Here is a 13,387-nt window from a genome sequence, read left to right as displayed (position 1 = left end):
TCCAACAAACAAAAGTCCAGGACCAGATGGCTTCACAGGTGAATTCTATCAAACATTAGGGAAGAGCTAACACCTGTCCTTCTCAAACGCTTCCAAAAAATTGCAGAGGAGGACTCCCAAACTCATTCTATGAGGCCACCATGACCCTGATACCAAAACCAGACAAAGACACTACAAAAAAAGAAAATTACAGACCAATATCACTGATGAATATAGATGCAAAAATCCTCAACAAAATACTAGCAAACAGAATCCAACAACACATTAAAAGGATCATACACCACGATCAAGTGGGATTGATTCCAGGGATGCAAGGATTCTTCAATATACGCAAATCAATCAATGTGACACACCATATTAACAAATTGAAGAATAAAAACCATATGATCATCTCAATAGATGCAGAAAAAGCTTCTGACAAAATTCAACACCCATTTATGATAAAAACTGTCCAGAAAGTGGGCATAGAGGGAACCTACCTCAACATAATAAAGGCCATATATGACAAACCCACAGCAAACATCATTCTCAACGGTGAAAAACTGAAACCATTTCGTCTAAGATCAGGAACGAGACAAGGATGTCCACTCTCACCACTATTACTCAACATAATTCTGGAAGTCCTAGCCATGGCAATCAGAGAAGAAAAAGAAATAAAAGGAATACAAATTGGAAAAGAAGAAGTAAAACTGTCACTGTTTGCAGATGACATGATACTATACATAGAGAATCCTAAAACTGCCACCAGAAAACTGCTAGAGCTAATTAATGAATTTGGTGAAGTTGCAGGATACAAAGTTAATGCACAGAAATCTCTTGCATTCCTATACACTAATGATGAAAAATCTGAAAGAGAAATTATGGAAACACTCCCATTTACCATTGCAACAAAAAGAATAAAATACCTAGGAATAAACCTACCTAGGGAGACAAAAGACCTGTATGCAGAAAACTATAAGACACTGATGAAAGAAATTAAAGATGATACCAACAGATGGAGAGATATACCATGTTCTTGGATTGGAAGAATCAACATTGTGAAAATGACTATACTACCCAAAGCAATCTACAGATTCAATGCAATCCCTATCAAACTACCAATGGCATTTTTTATGGAACTAGAACAAATCATCTTAAAATTTGTATGGAGACACAAAAGACCCCGAATAGCCAAAGCAGTCTTGAGGGAAAAAATCGGAGCTGGAGGAATCAGACTCCCTGACTTCAGACTATACTACAAAGCTACAGTAATCAAGACAATATGGTACTGGCACAAAAACAGAAACATAGGTCAATGGAACAAGATAGAAAGCCCAGAGATAAACCCACGCACCTGTGGTCAACTAATCTATGACAAAGGAGGCAAAGATACACAATGGAGAAAAGACAGTCTCTTCAATAAGTGGTGCTGGGAAAACTGGACAGCTACATGTAAAAGAATGAAATTAGAACACTTCCTAACACCATACACAAAAATAAACTCAAAATGGATTAGAGACCTAAATATAAGACTGGACACTATAAAACTCTTAGAGGAAAACATAGGAAGAACACTTTGACATAAATCCCAGCAAGATCTTTTTTGATGCACCCCCTAGAGTAATGGAAATAAAAACAAAAATAAACAAATGGGACCTAATGAAACTTTAAAGCTTTTGCACAGCAAAGGAAACCATAAACAAGACGAAAAGACAACCCTCAGAATGGGAGAAAATATTTGCAAACGAATCAACGGACAAAGGATTAATCTCCAAAATATATAAACAGCTCATTCAGCTCAATATTAAAGAAACAAACACCCCAATCCAAAAATGGGCAGAAGACCTAAGTAGACATTTCTCCAAAGAAGACATACAGGCGGCCACGAAGCACAAGAAAAGATGCTCAACATCACTAATTATTAGAGAAATGCAAATCAAAACTACAATGAGGTATCACCTCACACCAGTTAGAATGGGCATCATGAGAAAATCTACAAACAACAAATGCTGGAGAGGGTGTGGAGAAAAGGGAACCCTCTTGCACTGTTGGTGGGAATGTAAATTGATACAGCCACTATGGAGAACAATATGGAGGTTTCTTAAACAACTAAAAACAGAATTACCATATGACCCAGCAATCCCACTACTGGGCATATATCCAGAGAAAACCATAATTCAAAAAGACACATGCACCCGAATGTTCATTGCAGCACTATTTACAATAGCCAGGTCATGGAAGCAACCTAAATGCCCATCGACAGACAAATGGCTAAAGAAGATGTGGTACATATATACAATGGAATATTACTCAGCCATAAAAAGGAACGAAATTGAGTCATTTGTTGAGACGTGGATGGATCTAGAGACTGTCATACAGAGTGAAGTAAGTCAGAAAGAGAAAAACAAATATCGTATATTAATGCATGTATGTGGAACCTAGAAAAATGGTACACATGAACCGGGTTGCAGGGCAGAAGTTGAGACACAGATGTAGAGAACAAACGTATGGACACCAAGGGGGGAAAACTGTGGTGGGGTGGGGATGGTGGTGTGCTGAATTGGGCGATTGGGATTGACATGTATAAAGTGATGTGTATAAAATTGTTGACTGATTAAAAAAAAAAAAAAAAAGAACTATCATATGACCCAGCAATCCCCCTACTGGGCATATATCCAGAGAAAACCATAATTCAAAAAGACACACACCCCCCAATGTTCATAGCAGCACTATTTACAATAGCCAGGATATGGAAGCAACCTAAATGTCCATCAGCAGAGGAATGGATAAAGAAGATGTGGTACATATATACAATGGAATATTACTCAGCCATAAAATGGAACGAAATTGAGTCATTTGTAGAGACGTGGATGGACCTAGAGACTGCCATACAGAGTGAAGGCAGACAGAGAAAAACGAATACCGTAGATTAACGCATATATGTGGAATCTAGAAAAATGGTATAGATGATCTTATTTGCAAAGCAGAAATAGAAACACAGACATAGAGAACAAATGTATGGATACCAAGGGTGGAAGGGGGAGGGTGGGAGGAACTGAGAGATTGGAATTGACACATATACACTGTTGATACTATGTAAAAAATAGATAACTAATGAGAACATACGGTGTAGCCCAGGGATCTCTACTCATGCTCTGTGGTGACCTAAGTGGGAAGGAAATCCAAAAAAGAGGGGATATGTATATATATATATACATATATATACATATATGTATATATATGTATATATATATATATGTATATATATATATGTATAGCTAATTCATTTTACTGTGTAGTAGAAACTAACACAACATTGTAAAGCAAATATACTCCAATAAAAATTAATATTTAAAAATAAAAAAAAAATTTTAAAAATTAAAAGAAATTAACAGCAAACACTGAAGGTTAAGTAGGCTTACAGTGGTAAGCTACTGTAAATTGGTAGTCACCTCCCAATTTTTTTTTTATCAGTAAGTGGATATATGAGAAGACCAGAAATACTGGATACCATACAATTTTAGTTATCTGGACCTCAGGGAATGAGTTTTCCAGAGAGTTAATCCCTTAATAGTCAAAATTAAAAGAACAAATAAACAACTGACCTCTATGGGAAATTTTCTAATATTTATACTACGGTCATAGCTACCCTTTAATTTGTATTATCATAGAAATACTTGACATGGGTAAAAAATTAAAAATATAAATGAGCTTTTACTTAAAAGTAATTTACCCCTACCACTCCCCCATCTTCCCCTAGCTTTACTCCTCAGAGGCAAGCACTTAAAATTATTTATACTTTATTTATTCTTCAGGTCACTCCTAAACCTCTAAATAATATGTTTATCCTTTATTACTTCATTTGTCAACTTTAGACATTGACTACAGGCACACCTTGTTTTATTGTGTTTCTCAGATACTATGTTTTTACAAATTGAAGGTTTGTGACAACCATGTGTCCAGCAAGTCTGTTGGCACCATTTTTCCAACACCCTTTGTTCACTTTGTGTCTCTGTGTCACTTTTAGGTAATTTTAACAATATTTCAAACTTTTCATTATTATTGTATTTGTTACGGTGATCTGTGATCAATGATCTTTGATGTTACTGTTGCAAAAATATTACAACTTGCTGAAGGCTCAGATGGTTAGCATTTCTCAGCAATAAAGTGTTTTTTTTTTTGGTTTTTTGTTTTTTTGTTTTTTTGTTTTTTAGAGAAAGTGTTCCCTGGAAGGCAATGCTTTAGCCCAGTGCTTATTTATTTATTTATTTATTTATTTATTTATTTATTTATTTATTTATTATTTTTGGCTGTGTTGGGTCTTCATTTTCTGTGTGAGGGCTTTCTCTAGTTGCGACGAGTGGGGACCACTCTTCATCACGGTGCGCGAGCCTCTCACTGTCGCGGCCTCTCTTATTGCGGAGCACAGGCTCCAGACGCGCAGGCTCAGTAGTTGTGGCTCACGGGTCTAGTTGCTCCGTGGCATGTGGGTCTTCCCAGACCAGGGCTCGAACCCGTGTCCCCTGCATTGGCAGGCAGATTCTCAACCACTGCGCCACCAGGGAAGCCCCCAATAAAGTGTTTTTTAATTAAGGTATGTACAGTTTTTTAGACAATGTTATTGCACACTTAATAGACTACAGTATAGTGTAAACATAACTTTTTTATGCACTGGGAAACCAAAAAATTTGTGACTCGCTTTAGTGTGATTTACTTTATTTGCTTTATTGTGATCTGGAACCAAACTTGCCATATCTCTCAGGTGTGCCTGCTCTGACTTTTTGCTTGGGCTTATCTCACTTATACCTCCCTTACCTCTTCACAGCACTCTACAGTCTGTGTTCTCACCCTGTTACAGTTTCTCCCTCAGTCAGCTTGGAAACTTAGTGCTTCACACTTAGATCTACATTTCTTGTTCTGTTAGTGGTAGAAAGTCTCTCTAAACACACTTCAAGCTTTATTCTTTTTTTCTTTTTTGAAATAATTAGAGCAATAGCTCTTGGTTTCTCTTTTTGTAATATAACAATATTTACATCCCCGCCCCATCTTACGTTTCTCCCCTCTACTTCACAGTGTCTTATACCTTCACCTTCATGTTTATGTTGTGAAGGTTGACAGTATTCTTTCTGAGATTTTATAATCTGTTCTGAGACATTACTAAGATAAGTTTATGGAATGATTCTGAACATTGAGGACCAATAATCAATATATGTTGTTTTATTGTTCACTGCAGAATGCACTAATACATTAGAATTAAATTTCCTTCTCTATTGGTTCAGTGTTGTGATCAGAATGACGCTGAGAGGAAAATTTTCTTACAATCAGATTAGATGGAACAGACTCTCTCTCTCTTCTTCTTCCCCCTGCACACCCACCCCAGGTGCATGTATCAAATCTTCAAGGTTTTCTCAGTTTTCAGTCATTTCATCTCTTCTCTCCCTTCTCACTTCTCGCTGGCGTCTCCCTCTCCTTCTAATCTGGAGTAGTTACCCTCTAAGGGCTCCCATGCAGTTATCATTCTGGGGCTTCACTCCCTTCATTGTTCTCCTCTGTAGCGTTCACTGTTTTCTGTGTCACATTTCTCTTCTTTCTTGATTTACCTCCTCATTCTGCTAGAGGTAAAATTTCTGAGTCATCAGATATCTGAAAGTTTCTGTCTCCCTCCTATATATTTATTTGACAGTGTGGCAGTAAGTAGCATCCACTTTAAATTGCCTTTTTCCCAGGATTTGGAGTACACTGCTCCACAGATGCCAGTCTGATTCCTGGACCCTTAGAGGCAACCAGTTCTTCTCTCTGGAGGCATTTAGCATTTTTCCTTTGTTCTCAAAGTTCTAAAATTTTAACAATAATGCATCTAAATGTGGATGTTTTTCATTCACTATAAGGTTGGAGTTTTGACAGTGTTGTGTCAGACCCTCTGCACCCTCTCCTCTTAGCTCCCTGATCTCATCTTATCCTACCACCACTTCCCTGTGCTACAGCGGCACTGGCCTCCTCCTTCCTCAAACATGTCTGAGGGTCTTTGCACTGGCTACTCCTTTTGTGCAGAATGCTCTTCCCTCAAATATCTACATGGCCCACTTCCTTACCTTCTCTTCTCAGGTCTTTGTTCAGATGTCACTTCTTGAAGTGTCATCCTATTCTAATTATCCTACTTAAAACTGCAATCCCTGTTACCACCCAGGCACTCCTAATCCTCTTACCTTGATTTAATTTTCTTTATAGGACCTATCACTAAATTAAAAAATAAGCAAACTGTGATATTGTGAATATATATTTCATCTTTGTTCCTGGTTCCAGGCCAGAGCTCCTAAAACCCTTGTAATTTCCTAAGTGATAAGAGTGATAGGAACGTCTTTTGTTATAATAGCTGGCTTTGGTAAGGGTGAAAGGAACAACTTTTATTATTCATAACAAGCCCTTTCAACCATACCCGAGTTTATGTTAATAAGGTGACTTTGGGGTAGCCCCTAAGGATGGGAGACTGGATGCCAGGGGAACTGACTGTATAATTAAAGAGTTGGAACTTTCAGCTCCACCCCTCCCCCTCTTTAGGGATGGGAGAGGGGCTGGAGATGGAGTTCAATCACCAGTAGCCGATGATTTAATCAATTACACCTATTTAATGAAGCCTCTAAAAAACCGTCACTGGAGAGATTTGCAGGGCTTTCAGGGTGGAGAGGAGGTGTTGGGAGGGTGGTGTGCCTGGAGAGGGCATACTTTGCCCTGTGCATCTCTTCCATCTGGCTGTTCCTGCATTGTATCTTTTTTTTTTTTTTTGAAGTCTTTATTGAATTTGTTACAATTTTGCTTTTTTTTTTTGTTTTGTTTTTTTTTTTTTTTTTTTTTTTTTTTGGCCACAAGGCATGTGGGATCCTAGCTCCCCGACCAGGGATCAAACCCGCACCCCCTGCATTGGAAGGCAAAGTCTTAACCACTGGGCCGCCAGGGAAGTCCCCCTGCATTGTATCTTGTAATATTAAATCAGTAACATAGTAAGTAAGAGAGCCATTCTAGAAAATTATTTAACCCAAGGAGGGGTTTGTGGGAACCCCATTTTATAACCAGTGTGTCAGAAGTGCCGAAGACTTGGACTTGCAGTTGGCATTCGAAGGGCAGTTTGTGGGACCAGGTGGATAGTGTTAGAATTGAAATAAATTGTGGGACATGCAGTCATTGTTTGCAGAGAATTGGAGAATTGCTTGGTGGGGGAAAACACACGTGCAAACATACACACATGCATACATATATATGTGTGTGTGTGTGTGTATATATTATGTGTGTGTATGTGTTTATATATGTATGTGCATATATGTGTAAATACTTTGTATTAGTTTGCTAGGGCTACCATAACACAGTACCACAGACTGAATGGCTTAAACAACAGATATTTCTCACAGTTCTGAAAGCTAGAAGTCTGAGATCAAGGTGTCCGCAGGGTTGGTTTCTTCTGAGGCCTCTCTGCTTGGATAGCTGTCTTCGCCCTGTGTCTTCACTTGATCTTCCCTCTGTAATTCTGTGTCCAAATTTCCTCTTCTTATAAGGACACCAGACATATTGGATTAGGGCCCACCCTAATGGCCTCATTTTAATTCAGTTACCTCTTTAAAGATGTTATCTCCAAATACAGTCACATTCTGAGGTATTGGGGGTTAGGGCTTCAACATATGAATTTTGAAGGGACAATTCAGTCCATGACAGACTTACTTATTTTTGTAGTCTTTCTCCCCCAGCTAGAATGTAAGCTTCATGAAAGTGAGGGGTTTTTTTTTTATTGTTGTTCTATTTCAGGGTATACCCAACATCTAGAACAATGCCCATAATAGATGCTGAATATATAATAATGGATATTCTAGCCTTTTGATGAGCTATTTTAATCTGAACACTTCTTTTCATCTCTAGAGAATTCTTATTTCACTAATTCAAGTCCCCCTCCCCCAATTCTCTGTACTATCTTTCCAGTACTCCTGTTAACTGAAATTTGGACCTGCTTGATTAATCTTCCCTGTGTCATTTTCAGTCAATCTGTTGTTCTGATTTTTTGGAAGATTTTTCAACCTTAACTTCCAAACACTTCTATAAAATATTATTTTGATAAACATGTATTTCGTTTCGAAGAGCCCTCTTCTTGGTCCTGTTTCATGGCATTCTCTTATTGTTTTGTGGGTCCTGTATTTTTGCTGATCTTTCTGCATTTATAAGGTCTTGTTATGTCTCTTGTTCCCTGAATTTTCTGTTTCTTCGTAGGCCATTTTTTGTTTGTTTCTTTTACTTTTGATCTCACATATTGCGTAAGCATTTCTCACCCTTAATTATCCTTCATTGTACATTCTTATTTAATAATGGGACAGTAAAGTACTAGGAGGTTTATTTTAAGGGTGATAATTTTTGCCTGGTGATGTCACTTTATGATTTGCTGAATGCAGAGGTCTTTGGTTTGGGGGAGGGTGCCTCAGGTCTCCCTAAATAGTTTATTCAACTTTCTTAGATTAAAAAGCTTCCGACTTTTAGGGAAGAGGTAAAATTGTCATTGTATCAGATAACATGATACTCTATATAGAAAACCCTAAAGATTCTGCACAGAAACTCCTAGAACTGATAAATCAGCAAGGTAGCAGGATACAAGATTAACATACATAAATCGGTTGTATTTCTTTATAGTAACAATGAAATATCAGAAAGGGAATGTAAAAAAACAATACCTTTTAATATCACAACCCCCCCAAAAAATACTTAGGAATAAATCTGACCAAGGAGGTAAAACACTTATATGCTGAGAACTATAAAACTGTAAAGGAAATTAAAGATGATTCAAAGAAATGGAAAGATATCCCATGCTCTTGGATTGTAAGAATTAATATTGTTAAATTGGCCATACTACCCATAGCAATCTACAGTTTAAATCCAATCCCTATCAAATTACCCAAGACATTTTTCACAGAACTAGAACAAGTAATCCAAAAATTTATATGGAACCATAAAAGACCCAGAATTGCTAAAGCTATCCTGAGGAACAAAAACAAAGCAGGAGGCATAACCCTCTAAGACTTCAGACAATACTATAAAGCGATAGTAATCAAAACAGCATGGTACTGGCACAAAAACAGACATGTGGATCAAGGGAACAGAATAGGGAGCCCAGAAATAAACCCACACACTTATGGTCAATTAATCTTTGACAAAGGAGGCAAGAATATACAACTGGAAGAAAGTCTCTTCAGCAAGTGGTGTTGGGAAAGTTGGACAGCTGCACGTAAATCAATGAAGTTAGAACACTCCCTCACACCTAAACAAAAATAAACTCAAAATGGCTTAAAGACTTAAACATAAGAATGATACCCTAAAACTCCTAGAAGAGAACACAGGCAAAATGTTCTTTGACATAAATTGTACCGATGTTTTCTTAGGTCAGTCTGCAAAGGCAATAGAAATAAAAGCAAAAATAAACAAATGGGATCTAATCAAACTTACAAGCTTTTGCACAACAAAGGAAACCATAAACAAAACTAAAAGACAACCTACAGAATGGGAGAAAATATTTGCAAACAATGCGACTGACAAGGGCTTAATTAATGTCCAAAGTATACAAACAGTTCATAGAACTCAACAACAAAAAAACAAACAACCCAATCAAAAAATGGGCAGAAGACCTAAATAGACTTTTCTCCAAAGAAGACATACAGATGGCCAACAGGAACATGATAAATTGCTCAACATCACTAATTATTAGAGAAATGCAAATCAAAACTGCAACGAGGTAGCACCTCACATCAGTCAGAATGGCCATCATTAAAAAGTCTACAAATAAGAAATGTTGGAGAGGGTGTGGAGAAAAGGGAACCCTCCTACACTGTTGGTGGGAATGTACGTTGGTACAACCATTATGGAAAACAGTATGGAGGTTCTTCAAAAAGCTATTAAGTAGAGTTGCCATACGATCCAGCAATCCCACTCCTGGGCATATATCCACAGAAAACTATAATTCAAAAAGATACATGCACCCCTATGTTCATAGCACTATTCACAGTAGCCAAGACATGGAAACAACCTAAATGTCCATCGACAAATGAATGGATAAAGAAGATGTGGTACATGTATATAATGGAATACTACTCAGCCATAAAAAGGAATGAAATAATCCATTTTCAGCAACATGGATGGACCTGGAGATTATCATACCAAGTGAAGTAAGTCAGAAAGAGAAAGACAAATACCATATGATATCACTTACATGTGGAACCTAAAATATGACCACAAATGAACTTATCTATGAAACAGAAACAGACTCACAGACATAGAGAACGGACTTGTGGTTGCCAAGGGGGAGGTGAGGTGAGGGAGGGAGGGATGGATTGGGAGTTTGGGAGTAGCAGATGCAAACTATTATACATAGAATGGATAAACAAGGTCCTACTGTATAGCACAAGAACAATATTTAATATCCTGTGATAAACCATAATGGTAAAGAATATGGAAAAGTCTGTATAACTGAATTGCTTTGCTCTACAGCAAAAATTAACACAACATTGTAAATCAGCTATACTTCAGTTAAAAAAAACCTTCCAACCTTTTACCTGGCTGCCTGACTTGCCATATATGGGAGTCTGAAATCTGTGGTTTCTTATCTATGCTTTGAATTAATATCTTTGTTTTCACTTTTTACTCCTGTCACGTTTCGTCTGGCTTTTCCAGGTCCCAAGCCCCTCTAGTTCTGCAGGTCAAATTATGCCCTCTGTGGCTGTAGTGCTGTCTCTACTCTCTTCATTCACTATTACTCGTCTATCTGCATATCATCTTTCAGAAATGTGTTGAAATTCACTGTTAGTTAATGGTTCTCTCTATCCTTTTTACTTTATTGTTTTGAGGTAGTACATTTTTTATTACACATTATAGTTAAGGATGTCTACAGAAAGAGGAGAAAAAAATCGTCATCAGTTTTCTTGTCTTGAGTTAGAATTTTTCAATCCTTTAATAATCGAACATAGAAGACAGAATTTGAACTTGCTTTGATGATGTGGATCTTTATTATAAACCTTAGTTATTGGGAGGTGCTCTAGTTGTTTAAATATAGGTTGAGACGGGGCTGACTGTACTTTTAAATCCAGTAGAGGTTCTGGAACATGATTTCTTAAAAAAAAAAAAAGTTCTTGATTAGTAATTGCTCTGGGGTTATCACCACAGCAGCAGGACTAAAACTTTTCTAGTTTTCTCTCTCAGTAGATGACCTTGCTTCCCCCTCCACACTTATTATCAAGGCTGTCTATCGTGAACTTTCATTTACCTTAGAATGTCTCGGTTCCCTGTTCATGCTCCCTTGTTGTTTCAGATGAAGAGCTGGAATCCCATCTTTTCTGAAGCTAACTCCTCCATTTGCAGCCTGAAGTCCTGGGACTGTTCTCCTGGGTCTGCATCTACAAATATGTTCAAGTCTTCCCCTTGGGGGAAAAAAAATCTTCCCATCTTTTCCCTAAAGCTATACTTTTATCTGGAGAAGCCTTCTAAATTTTTTCTGAGTTCTGCTCTCTTCACATATAGGCATTCTCTGTCTTTAGTCCACTTTTTTTCCTTGTTCTTTTCCTGGGAAATCCTGTTCATTCGCATGACTTCATCTATCACTGAGCCCTAACCCCTTTCCTGAAGTTCAGATGCTCCTTCCCACCTACCCATTAGTACCACTCAGTATATTCAAAGACAGACCCATTATTCCATGCTCTGCCTCCATCCTCCGGTCCTTAGAAGAACAAAACAATGAACCAGTCAAACATACTCTCTGTCTTTCCCATGTTGATTGGTCTGATTATCATTTTCCCAGTCATCCAGGGATACATTAGAAAGAAGTAGTTGTAAGGCTAGAAAACACCCAAAGTTATTACAGTCAGAGTCAGAATAGGGTTAATTTCAAGTATGTAAGCTTTCTTGCCCTCAGCACCCATAGTTCCTTTTTAATGTACATAACCAATCTTTTGCATTTTCCTGATTACATGCAGGTCTGCAATTAAGGCCTTACGTCCTGGAGGGCTACTTGTGTATTCTACTTGTACACTTTCCAAGGCAGAAAATCAAGATGTGATCAGTGAAGTTTTAAACTCCTACAGTAACATCATGCCTGTGGACATTAAGGAAATGGCAAGGACTTGCTCCCAAGACTTCACATTTGCTCCCACTGGCCAGGAATGTGGGCTATTGGTGATTCCAGATAAGGGCAAAGCCTGGGGCCCAATGTATGTAGCCAAATTGAAAAAAATCATGGACTACTTGAAATTGGTGATGTGCATTTTGTGAACCATTAAACCGATAACATGTCAATGTATTATTATATTTATTTAACATGTAGGCTCTCTACGTGTTAACATTTAAATAAAATGGAGTCACTTTCCCTGGGTCTGTTGGAATCCTATTTAGTTAATACTTTAGCATCTCAGAACTTTTCAGGTGTATTTTTTTCCTAGAAATACATCTACAGTAATGATTTAAGATGGTGCAGATGGTGTTTGTTCTCTATAATAAATCTGTCTTTTACTTGGCATTTTGTAGTTAAATTAATCAGAATATATGGTTTTGTGCATAAAGTGTTTAGAAATACCTTCTATCTGTAATGTTGGTGCTTTGAACCTCTAAAAATGCACATCTTCTGGCCCTCTTATCGTTTTTTTCCTTATCAATTGTGTAGATTCTTTGAGGGTTATTTTCCCCCTTTTCTATAAGAACTGATTGCTATTCTGAGACTTAACTTCTTAAGCAGCACTATTTCTAGTTCTAGCAAAATAGATTTCTTATTTGCCAAGTTGTTTTTTGTTAAGAACTATCTTCTGTTTACTGCAGAGGTCAGTGACTCTATTGACACCAGCTTTATTTCTCCACTTTTTTTTTGTATTCACAAATACAAATTGAAAGGGTAAATTATGTTGAAAGGCCGTTAGAACAGCAGATTCACATGCACATGTTTGACTTTCTACATTCAGCTTGTAGAATAATGGAGTCTATCCAGCAGGCTATAAAGCAAGTACGTGAAACAAAACCAGAATGATTAATAACTGCAATAACTGAACTATATTTGGAGAGTTTTGCTACATAATTGCAGTCATAATGAACACTACAGAATCTGATTATCTAACAGTTGCAATATGGAGGGGCTTTTTATTTCACTGCGTTATGAAATGTTATCTGAGACTATGATGTCACATATTAATGCACAAAAGGGAGATGCCTAATGAGAGTGGATTATACTATTACCAAAACCTAATACCATTTACTAAGTGGCTCTCCTTGTTTATACATATCCTGGGAATATTGTGTACATTTCTGTATATGTACTTAGGGTTTTAGCCTCAGGTTTTGATCATGTGTTTTCTCTAGAAATTGCTTTACTCAGAGGCCAAACAAATTTTTCCAACTATTAAGAAAA

At 37.3% G+C, this 13,387-nt stretch overlaps 1 protein-coding gene across 1 annotated transcript in view; it reads left to right on the top strand.

Annotated features, from left to right (window-relative positions):
- The window catches only part of NSUN3 (NOP2/Sun RNA methyltransferase 3), a 58,784-nt gene extending 46,543 nt beyond the window's left edge, over positions 1-12,241 (top strand). Inside the window, 2 exon segments of the mRNA XM_036851834.1 lie at positions 11,970-12,219; positions 12,221-12,241. Coding sequence (XP_036707729.1) covers positions 11,970-12,219; positions 12,221-12,241 — 271 coding nt within the window.
- The last annotated feature ends 1,146 nt before the right edge of the window (positions 12,242-13,387 follow it).

This window comes from Balaenoptera musculus, chromosome 4 (genome assembly GCF_009873245.2).
Source record: "Balaenoptera musculus isolate JJ_BM4_2016_0621 chromosome 4, mBalMus1.pri.v3, whole genome shotgun sequence".
Classification (NCBI taxonomy): domain Eukaryota; kingdom Metazoa; phylum Chordata; class Mammalia; order Artiodactyla; family Balaenopteridae; genus Balaenoptera; species Balaenoptera musculus.
The sequence above is the reverse complement of the archived record's forward strand: the minus strand, read 5'-3'. Positions and strand labels throughout refer to the sequence as shown.